Genomic DNA, 25,233 nt, shown 5'->3' with positions numbered 1-25,233 from the left:
ACAGGACTCTCTGAAGGCAAGGAAGATGCCATCAATATAACCAAATCTTTAGTTCCTACCATGGTAGAGCTATTGTAGGCAGTTAGCAAATACCTAATGAAATGAACTTCACTTTCTATATTAGATTCTTAAAATTCAGTGAAATAAGGCTGAGACCACTCTTTGTAAGGTCACATGTATATTTGAAAGCCAACAGCTTTGAATAGCAAGTAGATATAAGAAGGAGAATTAATATGTTCTTTTGTGGTCCAAGCCTCTGATGGTTCCAGAAATTAGTACTGTACTGTCCATAGGATATTTTGCTTTAAGCATATGGGGAAATATTATATACTATACTTTTCTGAGGTCTTTATGTATTTGTTTTTTAGCTGTAATCTACCCAACTTCTTGGAAAAACCTTTCTTTAGAGGTTCTTTAGAGGTTAGTTTATAAAAATATTCAATGGGACTCACTTAATTGAAAGCTAAGCTCCCAAAATTTCAGTCAGCCTATACCAACAGAGTCTTCTACATATCATGTCTTTTTACTTGAAGTCTTTCAATTTCTGGATGATTACAGTTAGGATGTTCAAAGAAGGGATTTCTTGTTAAAAGTTTATTTCTGTTAAGTCTGTTGTCTAAATGTGTTTAAACTGGCTACATATTGATAAAAACAAGTCTAACAAATAAACTACTATGTAGGCAAGTTTAATAGGAATAGTGCCAGTGAAGTGGCTATGAGTCTTCTTTACTTGTTACAAGTCTGTTAATAATTAATACTTCAGTAATACATAGCCACATCTGGTTGGCACCTGGCCAACATCAGAAATACATCATGTCCCATGCTATGAAAGACTAGTTCAGCAGATACAATTCCTTCTCTCCAGGAGCTTACAATCTAAGCTAAACAAGGCTTCAGAAACACACACAAGAGTGATCACACTCAGGACTAAACAAGAAACGACAGATACAATGAAGATAAAGGAAAAAATTGTAAGGTAGAGAATGACATTTAAGAAAGGGAGAAGAGAAGGAGAGAAGTAAATTGCTAAATTGCTTCTTCATTCCCATTTCTCTGGGAAAGGATTCTTGGAAGGTGTATGATTTTAAGTATTCTTAAGATCATGTAAGAGCCCAGGCTTGATACCTGGAAGAAAGGAAATTTCCTTTGCTATAAGCTGCTGAGTGACTGAGAACATGGAACCTGGCAAGGATGGCTGGGTGAAGGGTCTAGCAAGACTTATAAGGGAGGTAGGACCCAATGGATAATTGACGGTCTGGATCCCACTGGCAGAGGACAGAAGCTGAGGGGAGGCTTCAGGGCTCCTCAGCTCTCCTCCAATTCCCCTAAGTGGTGGTGGCATAAAAGAAGTAGCTGAGCCACAAAATCAAGATTCCTCCAAAATAACCAAAATGTCTAATTAAAAACCTTTGAAAAAATCTTCATGGACTCTAGATTAAGGAAACCACCTTTGGAAACATTCTTGTGGGATTTCTAAGGAAGGAAGCACAACCAGATAGAACCACAGGCTCAGCATCCATCTAGACCACTTTCTTCTATAGGCTGTCCTCTGGTTTCTATTGTTTTTTGGTTTGCTTTCTTGCTCATTGTTCATCTTCTCTTATTGCACTTGTTGGACTGATGCAATCTACTTGATTACTCAGTTTTATCCTTCCTCTATGGACAAAGGAGAGCAAACTTTTGAAGACAGGTTGATTTGCAGTCAACCTCAATTATAATACAGCCCCAGGCTAGCTGAAGTATCCCATACAGCCTAGTACTAGCGGTGACAGGGATGTTGAAGTACTCTGTTCTTGGGGAGAGCAATCAAAATGATGACCAGTTCTCCCATGGCCAGTTCTCCCATTGTAATATCCTGCTTTGCCTTATTCAATATTTGACTGTTATGCATCAGGGTATTTCAAGGATCTTTGGAGAATGCTTATTTCAACAAAGAATGCCCATTTTAAGCAAAGCCTCCATGTATTTTGTTCACACCATAATGACAATTAGTAATACCTTGATTTCAAACAATAACTTTTTATTTCAAGGAGCTCAATATTTTTTACATATGCTATTTTACTTATCTTATCATATTACATATTCAACTGAAATTTATGGTGGGGTCCAACTCATACATTCCAAACTTATAATACTGTTCTTCCAAATGTTTAAATTCAAATTCAATATTAAACGTACCTTGGGATAAATTTGAATCAACAGGAGGAAATTTCAGGCATTTCTTTATATATGAAAAGAAGATCATTGATAATTTCCTTTATCCCATGAGAGTTATCAGTGTAAAATTAGAGCCCAAAGCCTAATCTTGTTATAGATCTACCTTATTTCTTTGGCAAAGCAGGAGAACAGTATTTAAGATGGGATAAGAACAGGCAAAATAGAATAAGCCTATTCATCAATATCAGGCGAACCCCTCACCTGGACCACCTGATGTTCTAGCCTTCACAGCTACTTATTCATGTGTGAGGGCAGGCCTGAAGTTCCAATGGCATAAACCTGTTGGTCCACTGTGATTTTATTTTTTGTTGTCCTTGAGGCTGCGCTTCATTTTTCTTTTTTTTAAAATTTGGACAGTGGCTCCAAAGATTGGGTTTGAGTCTCTCAGAAAAATCCCAAGCTTCCCAACAAAGGTTGATAGGTTAATTTGGTTCTGAGAAACATATCAGTGTTATTAACATTTACATCATCTGTTGTGATGTTCTTTGCTCTTGTGACATCCCAAGTCTCATGCTGGGAACTGGTACTGAACAAAGAATGCAGAACTATCTGGAGTTAACCACCTGTGTGCAGTACAGCCCTTTCCTGACTACCTATGGTATGTATTTTAATGACTTTTAATAAACCAAATTTAAATCCCACCAAATGCCTGTCTTCTGTAACTGATGTATGTGCATTTCTAATGATATTTCTGGTTTCTGTCTCCATCTTTTTCAAGATAAGCATGCCTTGATTCTATTTCAAGTTGACAAATGGTTTTGGAAAATGTATCCCAAGAGAAATCAGTATCTGCACACAGAGTTCCAACCCCAGCAGGAGACACACCCAGAGAATTCCATAAGTAACAAACTAAAGGAACTATCCCTTGGGCCCAAAGCCCAAAGAATCCTCAGACATTTCACTGCCCCTCCCTTCAGTCATCCTTGTCAGGCACTCTGATAAACATGCTGGTTGATACAGCTATGCAGCAAATGGGCCAATAAGTATTAACAGCTGTACTTACATGTGTCTGGCTTGAGCTGACTGTTGGTGATGCCAAAGTACTGGGGATTTTCAATGACAGGGATCTTGGTCATTCCAATAATGACGGCATCGGGGCCCCCCTCTGAAGATGATGGGGTGTTACTCCCATTGGAGATATGGTGGAGTGGGCTGGCAGAGTCATCATCATTGCTGATAACTGAAGCTGGGCCTGGAGTTGAAAAAAATACATATTCTCTTGTAATTTCTATATGCGCTTGCTGAGCTATAATTCACATACATAAATTTCACTCATTTAAAGTATATAATTGGTGTATTCAGAGAACTGTGCAACCATTATTACAAAAGCATTTTAGGAGATTTTCTCCATTGCGATTAGCAGTCACTCCCCATGCTCCCTACTCCCAGGCCTAGGCATCCATAAATTTACTTTCTGTCTCTATGTATTCACCTCTTCTCAACATTTCATGTAAATGAAATCATATGATGGAACAGATGCCTTTCACTTAGCATAATGTTTATAAGGTAGCATGTGTCATTACTTTATTCTTTTTTATTGCCAAATCATATTCCATTGTATGGATATGCTACATTTTGTGAATATATTCATCAATTTGATGGACATTTGGGCTGCTTCAGTTTTTTGATTATTATGAATAATGCTTCTTTGAGCATTCTTGTTCAAGTGTTTGTGTGGACATATATTTTGATTTCTTTTGGATGAAATTGCTGGGTCCTATGGTAGCTCAATGTTTAATATTTTGAGGAACTGCCGAACTGTTTTCCAAAGTGGCTGCACCATTTTATATTCCCACCAGCACTGTGCGAGGGTTCCAATTTCTTTACTTCCTTGTCCTGTAATTACATATGCAGCTTTCCACTCTGTTTTCTGAACATCTTTAGAACACCCTCTCATGGAAACTCCCAGCATGAATCTAGGCTTCCTCTTTCACAGTGTCCTGAAAGATCTACTGAGAATTCAAAGATCTGAGTTATTTTCTCCACTCTATGGACAAGTCACTTACCTTCTTTGTACCTCTACATTCACTTACATTGGTAAAATGTGCAAAATGATATCTGGTTGGTTATTTTATGATCCTGGAATGAGACTACTATATGAAAATGCATTTATAAATTTAAATGTGCTTCATGAGTATGAATTACTACTAGCTACTACTAAATGAGCTTACAAGAGGTGGACTAGAATTACATTGGACTGTCCTATTACTCTTTCCTCTTTCTGTATATTTTTTACAGCAGCTGCTCCAGTTCTGCCTACAAAATACTTTCACAAACAGTAATGGATCGATCCCATGGCAAAGTCACCTGTCTTGCCTTTAGCCATTATATTATTTGTGGAGTCATTCCCTGTATGTCTTTATCCTAAAGTCACAACCATAGCATTTTCCTAGTTCAGAATTTCAGAAGGTGTATGCTCACAAATATGGTCTACTGTGTCTTGTCTAAACAATTTATCCCATTGACCACTGAGCCCATACGGTTTGCCAACAAAAACTGACTCACAAAGATAACAGTCTATATGAAAGCTTCAAAGCAATTAAGAACTCGGTGGTTCATGATAGATACTCCTTCCATGAGAAGTAGACAAAGTACCCTACAAAGAGCTTACACAGTGTAAGATGCAGTATACAGAATGGGGACAGGGTCCATGGAAGCTGACCACTGACCACAGCTACTGGCAGAAGCCAAGAGGAATACAGGAAGGGAAGGATAAGGAGGAAAGACAAAGGGGAGGTAGTGAGAAGACCTAGTAGATGCATACTAGAGAAAGAAAAGTCTGAATTGCTACTTCTTGAGCAAGGGGATGTTTTCATCCAAAGCCCCAGGATGCATGTTTCAACACTGCCTTCCATTTTCTAACTCTTCACTCCCACTTAACTATGTCAGTGAGAAGCATGCAATTCTAAAAACAAAAGTTACTGTGCCATGCATTTCTGAATCCCCTGTGAAATAAAATGGGAATCCATCCCCCAACCTCCAAGATCCAGTTTCCCCCTCATACAGGAATTATCATTCTGTAGTGATAACAATTGGACATTCCCTAGCTAGCTGAATCTTAAACAAACTATGCAAGAGGCAGCCAACTGCTATTATAGGTAATTTTTAAAGCATCCTCTCAAGGGGATGTGCATTTAAGTTGCCTTTAATGATACACTCTGGCTTAATTCTGCAAACAAGTCCTCACACAGCCAATTTAGAAGCTGCAGAACACTCAAAGCAAAGGAAAGCCAGTTGTGCTCATCTTAGGCTCAGCTCACTAGTGTTAGTGAAGAGTGGAAATTCTGCCAAGATAAGCTATAAAGACAAGTTCTTTCTAGTATCCTTAACCATCCCTGTTTCATGATCTACTTCCTGACAGACCTGAATCACCCAGAGCTGGAACCTGGAGATGGAAAATGGAAGTGTGCAATGCTAAGGTTTCTGCTTCTTGCCAGTAACATCTTCCGGCTGCTGGCTCCCTCCCTGTGTTCCCAGTGCAGCTGTTCCCTCCTTGGCGGTCACCAAAGCATGCTACCCACCCTGAGTTCCCTGAGGAGATGCAATCAAGGCCACACATTTCTCAACAGCTTCCAGGCTGCACGTTTATCCCCAGAAATGCAGTGCAGTCATGTTCACATACTCAGTGATATTTGCTTCTAGAGCCCCTGCAACAATTGGAAACACACTGACCCATTGCTTCCTGCTCTGATTCTCCTTTGACCCAAGTCAGGCTATCAACATTTCCGTAGCACTTCATCATCTCAGAGGAAGTTCATACCTAGAAGACAACGTTTTGATCCCTCCAGGAATTTAGGCTTTGAACCATCGGCTGTGCACACAGCAGACCCCTTACTTACAGAGTTCAACCCAGAGACTTGCTCCTAGCTTCTCTTCCTCCACCAAAGGCCACCCTTTCCTTTCCTTGGCCTCTCTGAGTAAAGCCCCCAACTCTGAGGTAACAGACTCTAGGGGAACATCTCTGTTTGGGAGTGGTGGGGGGAAATACAAGCATAAAAGCCATCTAAGGCAGCAGAGGTAATTTTTCAAAGGCCTCTTCACTTTGCCAGAAGGTCGCTGTTGACAAATCTGAGCAACATAGAAACCTCAATAATTTGTCAAGTGGAATATTAATTCACATGCCATTTTCTTCATTATTGATGTTCCCAATCCTAGAAGATGGATATGGCTGGCAAGGTTGTAGGGATTCAGCCCATTTTTCTATGAACATTTTGATCTAATGGAACACAGCAAGGCTGGGAAGGGAGAAAAGCTCTCAGCAGGGACAATGAATGTCTATATAATTTGACAGCAGCCTGTCTGTGCACATCACGGGATGTGTCATTTCTGTGCACATGCTGGAGGAGACACCACAAAGAGACAGACAGAAGAAGAGTCAGGGCACATCGCCATGTGTTTTAAGAAATTCATATGAGGACTTGAAAAAGTTGTCTTATTATATTAATAAAAAGTTTTAAATTGCCGGGTATGTGCAACTTGCTGAGTTTGCGGTAGATAGTTCTAATTACTGAGCTGACACATATGAGCTCTCCTGGAAACATTTTTAGCCCATTTTTATTTGAAAAGGTTGCAGGAGCAAAGACGCATTTTTGTTTTAACAGAGCCACTTGGTAACGCATCCCACATCTATGACTTTACAGACGTCTCTATGCCTAACCTAGACTTATTTTCCCGTCAAACAGTGAAGGTCATCTGGGGAAGGAGTTTCCTCCTCTCAAGACCCTCAGTACCTTCAAGGTGAAGGGAGAGATTGTTGTTCTTGAGGAACTGTATGAACCATGTCTTCTCTTTCCCATACTCTGATGCTCCATCAGCTAGGGACTTGCTGGCCCAGGAAGTAACACCCATCCCCAGGTTAGCCAGTTTCTAGAGAGAATAAAGAACTTGCCTGCCAGAGCACCTTTTATATGCAAAGCAACTGACCCACAGTCTACACCCCTTTATCAGGCTATCATACTTCAGGTTACCATCCACCTGACCTCTCACCCCAGAGACAGGTACCAAACAAGCAGGGACAGCCCCTACACCCCTGAGCCTGCCGATGTCATCCAAACCAGCCCATCCCAGACCTGCTCACCCTGCCTCCCCCTTCCTTTCCTTTGGAAGCCACATGAAGGCTCTTGCCTATGGTCTCCCCTCACTCCCTCTGCCTCCTGATGACCCTGGTGCCTCCCCGTGTGCCCCCACAGTGGTGTGGCATGCCCTCGTCTCTCGGGAACTGTGAATAACTGACTACCTTTTGAATGGCAGTCTTCTCCTGACCTATTGGCCTCACCATACCTGAATAAGAATAAAACCCACAATTTAATGCAGCAGCATCTCTGAATGGAATGTAGCTGAAAGCACAATTCTGAAGAAGAATTCTTTCTGCTGTGGCCGAAAAGAGTGAAACCCTGTTTTGGAAGCACCTCTCAGCAGGGCAGATCGGCCTGGAAAATGTTTAAGTGGTTAGAGCAATTAGCTATTTAGTGGAAGGAAGCCTCCATCCACCACACACACACACACACACACACAGAGGCAGAGCAAAGAGACTTAAAGCAGGACACCGTTAAGACTGCCCAGTAGGACACTCTCTGGAATCTTGGCAAAGTGACTGTGATGAGATGTACCTGAAATGTGCCCCCTGGGAGTCCCAACAAATCCTGAGCTGTTGAGCTTAATGTTCCATCGTGGCCACATCTTGACTCTCCCTTTACTGGTTAAGAGCTATTATCCTTGAATTCATGAGGATAGTTAAGGGTCAGGGCAACTGATTATCCGGCATAAAAATGGAAAGGGAGCAGGGTTCCTTGTGTGGATGGGATGAGGAAGAGGGCTCAGAACGAGAAGGCTCCGCGACACGGGGATACTTCCCCCACTCTGCAATTTCCCCCAGAGCCGACCTTGCTACCAAAACAAATACACAGATGCCTAAGATGGCCAGATCTTGGAAAAGCACGTGCAAGATGTGAGACAGTCTCCCTTTTCATCCCTTCTAAGCAATTCCTGCTCATTGTCTCAGTACCCACAGAACATACTGAATGAATTGGAGGTCCCGGGAGATCACACCTGATCTCAATGCCGGTGATGAGATACATTATGTGCACTCATCTGGTATGCGACAAACTCTGCTTTTCAATTGTCAGCACACAGTCTGAATGCAAGGAATAGAATGCAATCAAGCACAAATCACAGTGTCTGGACGTTAGAGTCTTGTTTTGAAAGAGAAATGGTCGTAAATGAACAGCTGATTTACCAATTCAGAAATTTAATACATCTTGGCCAATGGAAAAAAGTTAAGATGCAAAATTGTCCAGACTCCACTATTCAGTTAACTTTGCTGTACATAGAGTCAGAATGATGTTGCACTTTATTTCCTGAACCTTCTTAAAAGCACAGTAACAATCTAGACCAGAGATGACAGTTGACACTTCCCCATAAGATAAAAAACAAGTTGACTTCAAAAATATAAAACCATTTACTAAACTCAGTTAGCAAAAGGAATGCCTTTTCTGGAAAAAAATTCTAGTCCTCTCTTCAGCAAATCAGAAACAAGGAACATGGGAAATGAACCAAGGGCCAAGTATAAAGAGGGTCTAAGCAGTTTCATCCGACTTAAACAACACAAACTCATTACTTATCTAAAGAAGGAGGGAGTTAACTACTTACCAACACCTTGTCTTGATTTTACTTTCCCAAATCCAAACCATGAGAAATCTGAAAACCACAATAAAACATAAAATAAACTTCGAAAGAGAAGTGTAAACCAGAGGTATTTAGCACTGTCCTTAGTGAATAACCAACTCCCTCAAAAAGCTCTTTCGGTACCAGAGCTACCTCTTGACCTGGAAACTAACACTTGGACTTCTGTGTAAAGATTCATTTCTCATTCTGAGAACATGCAGGCTCAAATCAGGCAAGAGGCAGCAGCCTGTCTTCAAGAAAAATAGCCAATAGCCAGGGTTAATGGCTCTGAGCAGCTTTCTTTCTTTCTCACTTTCTTCTTTCCAGGTATTGAATCATGTAAGAGGAAGGCAGCAGGGGCAAAAACACAAACAGTGCATTTGATAAATGCACATGGTTCTGAACTGTAGCAATGTGCAGGAATAATAACAGAAACAGACCTTTTGTGAAGCTGAGACAAGTACTGAAAAAAAGGAACATGAAATCCTGTGGGTTAACTGATCCTTGGGCTAATGTGGATTCAAGAAGAGAAAAGGGGATCTTCATTTTTTCTTGGATTCCACTACTCCTGTGCGGTGTGACTCTGGACAGCTCGCAGAGGCTCTGTGCCTTATAACGCAAGCCTCAACCAGGCATGTAGAGGAAAGATCGGCCAAATGTTTGGGGGTCCTCTGGTGAATAAAGCCACAGTGAAATGCCTATTTTTGTCCTGGGTCCCACTGTTCCCTACTAGGTAATTTCCACTGGGTTCAAAGTGAATTCTACACAGAGGGGAAATCCTTGGATACCAGATGGATAAAAGGGGTGGAGCCCAAATAAGAAACTGTGTTTCTGAGCTCCTCTTTCCAGTCTAAGTTTAGCCTTTGCTCCCTTGATATCCTACAACTTCAACTCTCCAAATTCTAAACTGATTTTTATTCTTGATGGATACTCTTTTGAATGCTTTCCTGCAGGTTTTAGAAGATGAGATGAAGTTCTGGCCTCTAGCCAATGCCCAAATAAAGATTCCTTGCCCTGAAGACAGTGAACCTCATTCACTGGGTCTTCAGTCTGGCAAAGCAGGCCTGTGCCTGTGGCTTTCTTAGTTACAACTAACCTCTTTCAAAATGAGCCTATTTTCCTACTGGTCAATTTTTGTTTTTCTGTATTTGTTTGATTTGCATAGTTTTAATTAAAGAGTAGATTGAATTTGTAAAGATTGTTTTTTTTCCCTTGAGCATGTTTTCAAAGTCCTGTTTCTGACCTACAGAGAAGCCCCTGAAGGACCACGCCACAGCAGCCCCTCCCTGATTACACATTCAGATTGCTGTCAGTTATTCACTGTAACAAATACAACCACATTGAACATTTTTACACATCTTCAGGTGTTCCAATCCCATTTTGAAAAATCTTTCCCTCTAGATAAATTCTAGAAATGAAATAAGTGGGTCAAAAGAGATGAATATTTTAAAGTTCTCTGTACATGTAACCCAGTTGTTTCCCACTGTGTCTGGTCGTATTCTCACCAACAGTGTCTCCAAGGGTAGGAGTGTCTTTTCCATCTTCGCCCAATGGGAAATCTAAAGTTGAACTATTTCCTACTCTCATCCTGCCATTGCTGTCCCCACCTAACTGAACAGAGACCTGGCAAATACCCTCTTCTATCTTTGCCACAGGAAACTCCTCGCACCCCACGTCTCCTAGTCTGGAGTTTGGCACAGATGCAGTAAAAGAAACCCACCAAGATGAAAAAAGCCAGAACCCCTTTTAATTCACCAAGTGCCCCAACCACCCCACAAACCTGCCCCTTAGTCCTCAGCCAAATCCTCTAACATATTATCCTCTGTTTATTGACAAGGAATTGGGACTCAGAGAGGCTATGACAGACTTAGTCACTCACAGCTTGCCGTGACTGCGCAGAACCTCAGCCTTTTGAGTGCCAAATCCAGAGTTTTCATTCCTTCATAGGTGCCTTACCCATCTTACAAAATACTTAGCCAAAATCAGCCAAAGTTGCCAGCATTAGAATCAGGATTCAGTGTTGTATACAGAAAAGCACTATAAGTAGTTATTCTCATTCATATATTCAACAGGCATAGCAGTGGATTCTAAGAGAAATGAGCTGCACGACCTCCCCGCAAGGGGCTGACAACTGAGGGTTAGCTATGGGAGTGTGTCTAGGCATTTGCCCCAGTCTAGATGAGGTGGGTCAAGAGAGGGTTCTCTGGCTTCTGAATAACAGATTAGAATAAGCCAAGAATGGAGAAAAGCAGAGGGGACATTTGCACTGAAAGCAGTCCAGCGGTGGCTAGCCTGGGCAGCTCGGCATATGCCGTGGGCTGACATAGCTAGGAAGGCAACAAACTGAGAAACAGAAGCAAGGGCCAGGCTGGAAGCTTGGGCTTTATAAAGAAAATTGCAGGTAGGCCCTAAAACAAAACAAAACAACCAGATCCTCAGGTAGGGCAGTAAAATGATCACAATTAATTTTAGAAAAATCGTTTTGGCTGCAGTGTGGAAATAGGATTATGAGAGGGTAAGACTGGTCAAGGAGGCTTTGAGAGATAACAGCGCCTGGAAGAACTGTGGCCTGAACCTGGGACTGGGGAGATGAGGCAGGGAAAAGAGGGAGATGTCTGTCAGGCATATTTAGGGGAACCAAAGGTGTGATAATTGATGGCATGTTCAGGGGAGTATGGGAGGTGAGCAAGGAATGTTTTGGGTGTGGACAATGAGACATATGGTGTTGCTACCCATAGTGTCTCCAAGAAACAGGCATAAGGGTTAAACTCAGAGTGTGGGTATAGGGCACAAACCCAGATAAGGTGTCTCTGCAGAAAAAATGTAAGGTGGAACCATTCAGCGTTGAGACCTCAGGTCTGGAGCTCACTACACGGATATAATGCATAAAGAAGCAGATTCACCCAAGTTCTAGAGCCCAGGGTTTAAGTGGAAAATGGAAGCTAGATGCCGTACCTGAGACACATTTCTGATTTGTGCACATAAAACACCTTTTTTTGCAAGTACACAATAAAGGACAACCAACATCAGCTAGCTTTTGACAAACTTCACACTAAATTGCTTAAACATTTCTAAGTTCACTTTAACAGTAACAAAATTATTACCTAAGAGGGAATGCAGCCTAATGACCATACCCTGATGGAAAACGTAGCAGACCAGATAGAGCAAGTTTCCACTGGTACCTCCCCCCACCCGGAAGCTGTCCCTCATTTGGCAGGTATCCCTTGATGGATTTAATCAGTAGTCTGAAAACCTTAATAATAAATTTCACCAGCAAAAATTTCCCACAGGCCTAAAAAGAAACAATTTCTCAATTTCCTGTGATGTTTCACCCACTGGGAGCAGAGTCCGGCCAAACATTCTATTTTCCATTTTAAACCTTATTTACTTTATTCACTGCAAAATAAAGGGCTCCTTCAATAGCAAATGTAGTGCAGTGAGTTTAAAGGAGTTCTTCTTTTCAGCATCTCGACCAACAAAGACTCTAAATTATGAAATTAACCAATTAAATCCATCTCATCTTGAAGAAAGTTCAATCTTCCCTGACCAGAGAAGAGAAATGTAGGAAAAAGCAGCACATTAACAGATTAATAACTCTAAGATGGGGTCCAAACTAAATACAATAAATGGTAATAACGATTGCTTTTCAAACATCTCTCAAAGGAAATGGCTAATATTCACGGGGTTGAAAAGGAATATTTATGATGCAAGTGAGAGAATCAGAGGAAGGAGCAAGAAGCAGACAAGGTGGAAGCAATCTAATCTTCCTTGTGGGTGCAGAATTGCACAAATACTGAATGTCATTGCCAAAAGGGGTCTGATCTCCAGAGAATGCAGCTTCTGGATTTTTTTCTTTCTTTCAGTCTTAGAAAAATCATTTTAGTATATTAGGAGAAAAATCAGCTTTCCTCTCTTTCAACTCTGGATAAATTAAAATTTTCTGTGCTTGCAAACATTATTTCTTTGTGTTTTAAGGCAAGACTGACCACCCTCCACCCCCAAGGACAGCATCTCTCACACTGTAACTGAAGTTGATAGGAAAATAGGATTCCCTGATAGCCATGTACTTTACCTCCAGCATCTTATGGCCACACCCACTCCCTATAGGACACATAAAAGAGGATTCTCTGGGCTGTTTTGCTGCAGGGACATGTGGGCTAGACAGTGTTGAGCCCAGTGCAGACACTTAATAAGTGTTTGATTGACCAGCCATTGCTTGTAACCTCAAACAGAGAACCAGGAGGGCTGGTCACTGGAGTGAAGGGAAATGAGTGCAAAGGATCACTTTGTTAACAATACAGTCATCTCCTTTTCCCACTGACACATAATCCGGGTGAGCCATAGTGTGCTCCAAATTAATTCCAGTTGCTAAGGGCACAGAACAGTGTAGTCTAGGGCCAAGTTTCCACTTTAATTAAATCTTAATCTTTCACTTAAAGACACAACCTTTATGTAAGTCCCATGTTCACACTATGGGAAAGGGGCTTGCTCTGAATTAAACTGGTTCTGGAAATAATGATGGCAAGTGTCTTGGAATCTTCCTGGCCAACCTTCATTGTCTTCCTCCACTTCCTCCCTCAAAGTTCCAATGTGACTTGTACTGTTTTCTAAAGAAAGTAACACTGAACACGTCCACTGTAGCAAAATAAAGGAAAATATGTCTATTATGGCTGAAACTGCTAGCTGCTCTCTGAAAGCTTTTTCCCTCTTTTTTCCTAGGCCCCAGCTAAACTACACTGCCCAGCCTTCCCTGAAGTTGGGTGGGCCAGACAATTAAATTCTAGCCAATGGAAGGTGAACAGAGCAGGGGGTACCATTTCCAGGCTGGTCCATCACGACCCCCATGTAGCTATCCAAGATTTTCCTCTTCTTGTGCAGAAAGAAGACAATGCTGACAGCAAACCGGGAAGCTATGATTTGAAGATAAAAGATAAATTCTCTGCTAATTCTCCCAGTATTGTTTTGTGAATATAGAAGGAGTGGAAACCGAGTTATTCTACCTAAAAGCCAATGAAGCTGAGCTACTTATTCTCCAACTCTCATTCATATGCAAAAAATAAACTATTGTATTTGAGCCACTATCCACTTTGGGTCTTATTTACTATGGTAGAGAGCTTACCCTAATACATGTAGACAACAAAAATGGTGTTATTACTTAAGGTTTTATTAACTGTCTCCACGACTTCCCAACCCCCAACACAAATTCAAAATTGTCTATCTATGTATATTTGCATTATTCAGGAGAGAAAGTTCAAAGATTTCATTAGATTCTCAAAGGATTCTTCACTGCAAAATGCTGTGAACCACTGAAATATACATAAATAGTTTAGAGACAAAGATATAAAAGCATATGGACTCTGCATTTAACTTCAGTTTAACTATGTATCCTATTAACAGTGGGATCTGGGTACTGAGAACCATCCTTCACCTTGAGGCAGGTTAGTGGGATGCAGGCAGGTAAGTTTCAAGGCCCCAATAAATTGCAGTCAGGAGGGACCTAGGGTCAAGGCTTAGCAGTAAACAAGAAGCAACACCCTGGACACCTGGAAAATTCAGCCTAAAAAACAAGGGAGTTGTTTCTTTTGAATCCAGGTCTGCCCTAGCAACAAGCCCCTGCCAATCATGTACATTTCTCCATTTTTGTGCTTGTAAACCTAAGTCACTGCAGCCTAATGGTATGCTCCCTTGGAGCCCCTCCTGATTAGCGGGAGTTTTTTTCTCCTCTTTACACTCCTCATTAATGCTTTGCTGGTTGCTCCATACTTTTGTCTACTGCCTTCATTCCTTGTCGCCCCCAAGACATGATCCTGAGAAGAATAGTAACTCCTCCACCAGTAATCATCTCTCACCTAGATTTCTGCAGCAGCTTCTGACTCAGCCCCTGCCCCATTCTCGCCTCCGCTAATCTTTCCACAGAGCTGCCAGAGTAATCATTTTCAAGAAGAAATCAGATTATTGCATTCCCTGCCCAACATCCTTTAAAGGCTTATCATTGCATTTACTGTAAACTTCTGATCATCACTAGAGAGTCCCAGGTGATGGGGCCTCAGCCAACCCACCACAGCCCCCCTCCCCTCCCATGACTCCACCACACTGGCCTCTTCCCTGCTCCTGATCGCTGTGAGCATTCTCTCACCTCCTCCCAGAATCCTCTTCAAGGCCTCTTTTCCTGCCTCCCCACTTCTCATCCTTCAGGTCTCAGGTCAGCTGTCCCATCCTTAGATGGGGCCAGCCTCACCATGTCAGTGAGAGTCTGCCCTCTGCACTCTCATCTCATCCTTCTCAGCACGTACCGATAAATGACCTCATGTATGTGGTTTACCATTCATTGTCCATATCCTCTACTAGAACTCGAGTTCCAAGAAGTCAAAGACCATCTTAGATGAGGCTCCCTCAGAAACAGACTGACACAAGGACTCAAGTAAAGGCAGTTTATTAAGAAGAGATCCAGGAACCATAGAGGGGATGAGAGCAGGTGACCCCTAGAGGGAGGAAGCCCACAATGGATGCTTCAGCCAATGGGTTACACTGTGGCAATGAGTTATAAGCTGAGTTCAGATCTCTAGGCCCTCAGAGAGACAATTTGCAATGCGCCTCAGAGTCATTCCATCTAAAAGGTGAGGAAGTTGAATTATTTACCCTGTGCCATTGGCTAAGGGCTTCCAGGAAAAAGAAAGCACTGAGGCAAAGAGTCATGAGGGCTTGGAGCAGGCAAGCATGGGACAGTGAAAGGAGACACAATATGGGTGGGGCACCAATGGTATTTGCTACAGGGATCTTTTCCACATAGGTCACCATCTCCAGTGCCTAGCACAGACCCTCCAAAAATACTTGCCAAATGAATGAAGAACAATTTTTTAAAAGAATAATAATCTATAGCATAGCAATTCTGATAAATATGCAACATGTAAATTATACACCCAACATAAAAAACCACTATGTTTTGCAAATAGATCTGCTACCCTGCCTATTCATTTGTGGTCCTCCAGTGGGACCTCAGCAAGGACAGTATTTAAAGGTGAGCAGTACTTGGAACCCAGCAGGAGTGTTGAATAAAGATACCAGACAAAGTGTCAGACACGAGCTCTCTCTAAACACTGCAGGATGCACCACCTTGGGTGAGTCATTTCCCCCCTCATAAGCTCTGCTTCCAACTCCATGAACACAGAGGTTGAGAAATGGCATCAAAGGCCTGTTCAAGCTCTAGCAATCTACAGTACTAATCATTAGGCACTTAGGACTGAGGGCAAATTGCCACATGGCCTTATGGAGCTTTTCTGAGCATGGGTATTTTGGGAATGTGAGCTCATGTGCAATTTAAAAAAAAACACTCAGTCAACTGGCCTAGATTTTTCTCCTGCCTAAATAATATTCAGATGCTTTTGGGTCACTAGATCCCCATCTTGAGAGAAGAGCCTGTACTCTGCAAAAGCAATTTTAGAAAACAGTACTTACTGAATACTTGCTATATGCCAGGAAATTTACTAGAGATTAGATATTACTTTAATTAGGAAAAATTGGTCAGCTTCTATTGCAGCATTTTAAAAAAATGAAAGCAGCCTAAAGTCTTAAATCCTACAGACTTAAAGTTCAGAAGCCTCACGTGGGAAGAGATGTAACTAGACTTGCTTGGAATGTGGCAAAATATCCTGATCTCATATTTCAAACATTTAATTTTGAGGGAAAAAAATTACCAACTCCTCCCCTCTTTCATTTTGAACATATAGAATATTTCAAAGAACATTCACTTGGTTGATATCTTCATCATTTGCAATTAAACTGTACAAAACGTTGGGTTTTTAAATGTATTATACATTCTGAAAGCTTTTTCTTTAACAAAGATCACTGTCTTTGGTCACTGTCTTCCTTAAGCAGGTAAAAAATGCAACCCAAACTCCTAATAATTAGTTTCTAAGCTCAGAACTTCGAGAAAGGCAGGGGCAGTGTCTGCTTACTAACAGGAGTTAACAGACAGAAGAGTCATACCAGAGCTGTGCCTTTGTCTGGTAGCCCCCCAGTGAGAGCTCAAAATGCTCTAGGAAACATTTTTTTTCAGCTGTCAAAAGCTCCTTGCAGAAGGTAGGTGATGCCTGGTTGCACACACACAAAATTTCCCTGTTAACACTGTCTTCTCACTGGGTGACTGCCTGCCTGAGATCCGCCCCAAATTCCCCTCTCTCTGCAAAAGACTGTTGTAAGCACTCAGAGCAAGTCTCTGGGAAGGAAATTGGCTGATGCTCAGGGAATCTTAGAAGTGGTGTTAGTGGTCCTCAAAGAGAAGGACAAACCTATAGTCTTGAGAAAACATTATGCCAAATTCCCATGAGCTTTTGTTTCCATGGAAAACCCAACAATGACTCAGACCTTGGCTGATTTACTCAGACCTGTCGCTTGTGCCCAGTCAGCAAGTGAGGCCAAAATGGAGGAAGGCTAAGCTCTCTGCTCTTCCTTGCACAAAGTGCTGCCATATTAAATGCATTTGGAAACGACTTTGCAATTTCTGCTATATTAGAGTTATATTCATATTTATGCTTAATATGTGTGTGTGTGTGTGTGCGCACGCGCGCAGTTCCTCTACACCAACGTTTGCTGTAACTAATGCAAAGCACCATGTAAGAAAATTTTTTGTGGCTGTATTATGGAGCTTTGGAGGGAGAAGAAAGGTAGTAGCATTTCTAGCCATGATTCCACTTCCAACTGTATTCAAATTCTTCCCTCCAGTCTAGGAATGCAGTGACCTGCTTCTGTGTCATCCTTCAGCACCCTCGTCTTTCTTCTCAGTGACCCACCGTCTCCCTTCGCATCCCACCCACCCTCACTGCACATGCACACAGTCTTGAATCCAGTCAAGGTCAGGAAAAGTGTGAGACTGACACAATAGCCAAGATGTTTACTTAATTTTATTAAGTAAGTGCACTCTTCTCCTAGGAAACTCCCATAATGGAATATGATATAATAAGATTATATGCACTTATAAAGCTGGACGCTGAATAAAAATAATTTAATAAAATGACCCTAAGCAGAACAAAATGAAAACCCATTGTTTAAAATGCACTGCCGGCCACACAAATTAACTATCAGCCACCTTGCTTAGCGTCGCTTAAGGTGATTACACACTGTCCATGGAAGAAGCCCAAGATGAAACTGCATTTCTTTTCTGAGTGTTTTCCCACCAAGTGTCTGATGTGCTCTGTAAGACCCACTGCTTTTCTGGAAACTAATCAAAACTGACTGGCAAGGTCAACGGTCCTCAAATGGGGACAATTCCCCTCCCAGTGGGAGTTCAGCAATGTCTGGAGACATTTGGGGTCATCACAATGGGAGGTGAGGCAGGGGAAGTGTGCACCAGCATGCCACGGCAGAGGCCAGGGCTGCTGGTAACCAGCCAGCAACGAACAGGGCAGCCCCCAACAACGCATTTCAGGCCCAAAATGTCAGTGGTGCTGAGACTGGGGAACACCAGTCTATGTCCTAGGCCAGCAGAGACGGAATTCATCCCCAAACCTTTTCTCTCTATTCAAAAGAAACTCCAGCTGTCTACACCCCCTGTCACCCCAGGTCAGTCTTCTCTCAGGTCATCCCAATGGCCTCTTCATTGGTGTCCTTGCTGCCCATCCCTTTCTCTCGCAGTTTGTCTTATACCTCAAAAGAAACAACTCTGATACTGCCATTTCTGCTGCTCCCAAGCACCAAAAAGCACTGTTCTGGCCCAAGGACAGAGAGTCAATGCAGTATGAAGGGACAGGAACAGAACTGATCCCACTCAGTCCTGGGTTTGAGTCTTGGCCCAACATTTCCTGACAGTCGCCCCACAGTGGCTTAGTCTCCCTAAGAGTCCATCCTTGGGGTAATAATCACTGTCCTGCCTACATGAGTTTTAGGATCATGTGAGCTGAAGTGTCTGTAAGACCTCTATTGACACTCTGATATATAAACATCAGGGTAAAGAAATAATAAAATCCAAAATCCTTAATGGCATTTAAAACCTTGTCCTTGCCCTATGACCTGGCTCGAGCTTTAGCTCTTATGTCTGCCCTTAAAACACCCCATATCCTAAACTGTTAGTTTGCATTCCTTAAATGAACATGCCTTGAATTTTCCTATTTTTTTCATTATTCATTCAACACTGTTCTTTGACTACCTGAAAGCTGCAAGACTGTGTGATAAATGTTGGGGATGTAATAAGAATAGAATAAAATAATCACAGTTGCTGCCTATTTGGAACTTCTCAGTTTTGTGTCTTTGTGCCAGCTGTTCTTCCACCTGACATGTAACTGTCAAGCCCCACTTTTGATCATTGAACTTGACCTACTCAACAAGATTCACCCAAGAGTCACTCCATCATGGAAGCATTTTTACATTCCCCAAATCAGAAACACCCCACTGACATTCAGGTTGTTTGTCTAAGGATAAATACCACATTCTCCACTGTACTAATCATTTATATCATCTTACTTCTCTTATTCCATTTTAAGCTCAGTTAAAAAAAAATCTTACTTTGTTCTTCATACTCTTCCATAAGCTTCATAACAATTACAACCGTTTCAACCAGGGTATTTTACACATGGGAGATACTCAACAAATATCTGAATTGCCCATTGGCTTTGACTGGATGGACTTTTAAAAAAGGCATAAGATGTCCCTAAAGTAGTAGGGACTGAGTTTTAAAGAAGTCAGACAACAGTAGGAACATTCAATACTGTTGATTACTGTTCTCTGTATCTCCAAGGAACACTCTTCTTTCCCACCGTAGCTCATCTCATTCTGAATTGTAATTATCTACGTTTTTGGTATAACCTCTCCCTAAACTGCAAGTACTTTATGAGCAGCAAATATTTCTATCTTGTCTCCTCCCCTTGTGCTTTTAGCACTGAGTATAGAGCCTAATACATTTTGAGTGCTCAATAGAGATTTGTTGAATGAATAAATTAATGAATTCTAACTTTCCACTTTGGTGTTCTTTGATCAAGAGCCAGATTTAGTATAAATGGGTTCACAGTTGTATTAGACATGGCACTGTTCCCCTCTCTTCCTCTAAGCAGAGGATTGGACCCTCCCCACCATCAATCCATGTTACTTGTCTTTGCCAATGAAACGGTAATAGAAATGACATGTGTCACTTCTAGGCAGAAGATTTAATAATCAGTTCAGTGTTTTCCACTTCCTCTTCATCCTGCCACAGTGAACTGTGACACCATAAAGTTCTGGGTTCCTGGAAGCTCAGATAAATAATATAAGCATCCCTTGCCAAACAGTATTTCACATACAACATGAAAAAAAAATCATCTTTTCTGTTCTGAGAGTTATTTGTTTCTGCAACATAACCTAGCCCATTCTGACTGACGCAATAGGGATGTTCCAAGCAAACCTTATGAAAAGGAAATTATATTTATAAAAACATGGGACTATTATTTTATAGGAAGATTACACTGTATCTGATTAAAAGAAGCACATGTCCATATATGTTCTCTCTAAAGCATATGCAGGTATGCACATAACTGTATAACATATAAATGTCAATGATAAAGAAATGCAAGATGTTTTTAAAAACTTACTATAAAATATTGAGAAATAAGAGCTGTTCCCATGCAAGCAATCCCCTTAGAAGGTTATAACTTTGTTCCAAAGATACTGTCCCTGTTTGTCACATTTTCAGACCTCATCTTGGGGAAGTATCTTTTCTTAATATAATGGAATCTACCAACCATGGAAATCTTCATTATCAAGGTGAAATTTGTTGTTTTTTTTAAATCAAAATTTTGATTTTTTTTTTCTGATGGTATGTGTAGATGATGAAGCTGGACAACATCACCATTATTCAAATTGTCAAGAGGTCTAATTCTAGTCTCAGTCCTCTGCCTTTTTTGTGGCGCTCATAACTTTTCACTAAGAACACTTCACTTCTAAAAGATGAACCCAAAAAGGTCCAAGGTCCTCTGGTCTGTCTAAAAAAGCTGTCAAATTCTTTTACAGTTCTAGAATCCTAACTAAATTCCAATCTTCAGGAACCTCCTTGGTCCCTAAATTCATAGCTATTAAGTAGATGCCACATGATTATATACATGGCTGGGGGTTCTTCAAAGTGGACATCAGAAGCTACCAAGCACATTTACACTCAGGCTATAAAATCATAAAAATAATTGACTCTCAAGAAATAAAAGCCCACCTAAAACAGGATTAATTAGAAATGCATAGCTGGGAATGATCATTTTTTGTGTGTCTGGACTTAGCTGTGTAGCCCGAAAATTTATCTGTTGGAGCACCAACCCCCAATGTGGCTGATGGGACCTTGAAGAAAGTAATTAAGGAGGTCATGAGGGTGGGGTCCTACTCTTATAGGGCTGTGTCCTTATAAGAATGGTCACCAGGGCTTTCTCTATATATATATAAGCTGCAGAAGAAAAGCCACATGGATGTCTACAAGCCACGAAGAAGGCCCTCACCAGGAATCTTATTGGCTGGACCTTGATCTTGGACATGTAGAATCTAGAACTATAGGAAAATAAATACATGTTACTTAAGCAACGCAGTCTGTGATATTTTATTATGGTGACCTGAGGAGACTATTCTAGTTTGTTTGCTCTGTTTGTTTATGGTTGTTGCTATTTGGATTGCCATTCTGTATCCACTTCCTCCTCAGTTGGTGATGATTTTTATTTGGTTACACACCTACCCCCCAGCAGCCAGTGTGATTCAAAAAGGAACCAGTGACTCAGGCATAAAAAATCAGCACAATGCCATTCCTTCCTTGGCTCAAGAATTGGCATGTGACTAAAGTTAGTTTGATCAAAACCAATCCTAGGGCATGGTACAAAGGTTGACATCAGTGATGTTCACTTTCCTACTGGACAGGCATCTGGAAGGATGCAGCATCAGGAGTGGATGGAAGTCATCTTTGCTGCAACCATGAGAGCAAAGTTTGTCTCCAAGTCCAGCCAGTCTAACAGAAGAGAGCCCAAAGGTGGATCCTGGTCACAGCGTTTGGGTCCTCAATCAAGCCATATCCAGATCTTGGAATTTACTCCCTGATGATTGTATTTATAGTTAGATATTTGCAAGTGTAAGATGCCAAGCTAATACCAGCATGGGGCAATCGTAGTCTAATTGTCAGTGAGTCCGTCCTGCATCACCAGAGGCTGGAGTGAATGGGCACCATATTCTGGGGTCCATCCAAGCACCCAACTTTTATTACCTCTAGTGCTGAATGGGCTTGTTATGGAAATGGAAATGTCATGCTCTTCTAAAGCATTCTTGACAGGATTGAAAAGCTCTGAGATTCCAAAGACTTTGACTCCCCTGGAGAAGGGAGGACAGCCTATTTTAGCAATTTCCAGGGGAATTAATAGACAAGATACTTCAGCTTTTCAAATATTTAACTAGCTCTTTTGTCATTGTTTTGAATCCCAACAAGCTGCAGCTGCCTGTTTGTGTCTGTTGTGCCTTTGAGGGGCTTGCTGATTCAGGAACGTCCCTTGAATGTATTCATTAGCCTTCTCTAATATTCCTAGCCCATGTCTCTGAAAAAATGAGCATTTGCAGCTCCAACTGGAGAATGATGTGAGTCTTGAGGGTAGCAGATAAATGAAGGTGCAGAATTGCCTGCTTTTTGATGGGCAGTTTTATGCTGGCAGCAGCCTGCATGGCACGGTTTGTGTGGCGACATGATTAATTTATTAGCTATCACTATTGGCAGGCAAATGAAACACAGGCTCCCGAATAAAGTGTAACAGGGGAGATGGAGCATTAATCAGCCCAGGTACATAAGTCAGAAAGAGGTAAGGATCCAGAGAAAATAAAACGTTATGGAAGACTGCAAAGTGATTTATCATTTTTAATATATATCATCTAAGCCCATTCTCTGTAACTGCTTGTCAGCCTCCATGTTGTGAAGATTTAGGCAATAAAACACTCCTTCCTTAAAACATTAAATTGAAAGATGCTATTGGGGAAAATAAAGAAGCATGAAGGATGAACTGAGTGTAAAAGAAGAAAAGGATTTGGCTTAAAATTAGATTTCCACTTGTTTCTTTTTAAATGATTTAGAAATAGAGCTTTTTCTTGGAAAAACTGCATTCTATCTATCAGATTGAGAGGAGGATGAGAGGTCCATCTGTGAGGGCCAATTTCTCAGATCATTTTTGAAATGATTACAGTAACAAGAAAGTGTACTTTCAAAGGATAAGTGTCTGTGACGGGCTTGACTGTGAACCCCACTGACGAAACTGCTGTTGCCCAAGACTCCTTGAGTGTGGAAGCTGGGCTCTATGCAATTAATCAGTCTCAAGTTCGGCAGTTAGCAAGAATAAAGACTAGCAATTGAATTGAGAACTGTATGAAAGGACATATGCCTTCCGTCTTTGGTTTTCTTGAAATTACAAGAACCATATTCAGGGCAGCTTCTCTTTCTGTAATGGGCAGAAATGAATAACAGCACATCCCTTAGCATTCTGTAACACTTTACAGCTCCCAACAGGAACTGTTTCTCTCTGTTCCCCTCAGAAATGTCAGGGATTTCTAGCAAGCAGGCGGAGAAAGACGGAGGACTTTGAGCAAGTTACCCAGAAACATGTGGAAATGTAACTAGAGAAGAGTATTTGGGGGGTCTGTTTCTGTTCCCTCTTTTTACCTCCTTTTCAGAACTTCTCTGACTTGTTCTGAGAGTGGGTGGAATCTATGCTATGTTTATAAACATAGAAGCTATTGCTTTTTTCCAAGTAGTGAGCCTACGGCTGAACTAGTGCTAGCGAGCAAGGAAAAGACCACTGCTCTGGTCCGGGCTTCACTTGCTCTCACGACCGCGGCTGCCCTGCCCAGCTGTAGCCTCCTGCCCTCCTCCCGTCCTCCTCTGGTCCACGCTCCTGCTGCAGCTGGAGAGAGCTTTCTACAATGCCATTCAACCCTCTTGTTTCCCCATCACTGCTTAAAATCTATTGATGGCTCCACCTACAATGCCATCCAAATCAAACTCCTAATCTAGATCTTGCCCTCAGCTCCCTTTGCAGACTTCCCTTCCCATCTCTTTCCCTTATGCCCTAGCAACAGAAGAGGTAATGACGTAACTCTGTGCTCACACTGGGCTGGCCTTTTTTCAGTGTCTTGACTCCATGTCTTTGCCAATGTCAGCCTTTTTGTCCTTTGTCATCACCTCCTCCAGGATGCCTCCCCGACCTCTTCAGCTAGGCTAAGTGTTTCTCCTCTCTGCTCACATGAAACTCTGTGCCCCGATTAGCCAAGTATTATAATGATCTTTTTACTTTCCTGTGTCCTCGGTTAGATTACAAACTCTTTGAGAAGAAGCCTCTAGTTTTTCAAGTGTTTGTTCCTGCACAGTGCCTGGCATAAAGCCTCTACCCCTGCATCAGACAGGCACAGGGCTAAGAAATTGCACTCCACTCTGACTGGTGCCCCCTGGAGTTGTTCAACTCAAGGCAGGGCCAGACCACTTGTGGCCCACCACTGGAGATCCACATCTTTGTGCTCTCGCTCTTGCCTTCAAAACTCCCTGGGGAAAATGCAGTCATCCCAGGCAAAGAGAACACATCAAACTGCCACAGCCATTAAGGCCAAGCACTGTTTGACAGAGCAGCTGGCCAACCATGTCAGCAGGGACTCTGAGCAGTGAAGGACAGTGGGCAGCCTTTAAATGAGGAGGAAGGAATGTCTGAAGCTTAGGAGACTAGCTGGGAGCTGGTGGGGAGGGTGTGAGAGAGGGGCAGGGCACAGGAGTCATGCCTTATCTACTTCACCAGCCTTCCTGAACACCTCCAGGTATAATAACTGTTCAGCTCTTACAGACCCAGGGAATCTATCCAGCAAAGTGTTTACATTGCAAACCTACTGTGTGCAATATCATGGGAAGGACTTGTATTTACAGAGTTCTTCCTATGTATTAGGCATCTTCTTATTAAATCCCCACCATGACACCATCGAGCAGGCATTACGCTCCCCTGTTCCTAAGGCAGAGGACTTCTGCAATCTTCAGGTCACACAGGCAGGAAATGGAGCCATGTGAGTATGTCATCAAGAGTTAGTCAGACAAACTAGCTGATCACAGGGATAGAGCAGGCGTCATCCAAGTGTGTACCCTCTCATGCCCCTCCCCATCCAGGCACCCAGGACCGTTCATAAGCTTTTGAAAAAACAGGTGTTCATGTTCTAAGATCTCATAGTCCTTATACTGGACCTACTAGTGGATCTAGAACTCAGCCATCCAGCTGTTCCCCAAGATGTTCAGCAAAGTCTAGTTGTTTCCTACATTCATCCTAAAGAACAGAAAGTTCTTATCAGAACAGCCATGTAGTGGTGCCAGACCATGGACAAGGTGGATTCAAATTCTCATACAGAAGAAAACCC

General features: G+C 41.9%; 1 protein-coding gene across 7 annotated transcripts in view; it reads right to left on the bottom strand.

Annotated features, from left to right (window-relative positions):
- Positions 1 to 25,233, bottom strand: part of NTRK2 (neurotrophic receptor tyrosine kinase 2) — a 311,589-nt gene that overhangs the window by 134,802 nt on the left and 151,554 nt on the right. For 5 of the 7 annotated variants that reach the window (XM_037023528.2, XM_037023529.2, XM_037023530.2 and 2 more), the window contains 2 exons: positions 8,866 to 8,913; positions 3,221 to 3,409 (listed from right to left, as the gene is read on the bottom strand). In XM_037023528.2, the coding sequence (XP_036879423.2) occupies positions 3,221 to 3,409; positions 8,866 to 8,913 (237 nt within the window). The remainder of the gene's footprint in view (positions 1 to 3,220; positions 3,410 to 8,865; positions 8,914 to 25,233) is intronic. The other 2 variants (XM_037023531.2, XM_017665772.3) reach the window with 1 other exon arrangement.

Source organism: Manis javanica, chromosome 2, assembly GCF_040802235.1.
Source record: "Manis javanica isolate MJ-LG chromosome 2, MJ_LKY, whole genome shotgun sequence".
Taxonomy (NCBI): domain Eukaryota; kingdom Metazoa; phylum Chordata; class Mammalia; order Pholidota; family Manidae; genus Manis; species Manis javanica.
Note: the sequence above shows the minus strand (reverse complement) of the source record. Positions and strands in the feature narration are given on the sequence as shown.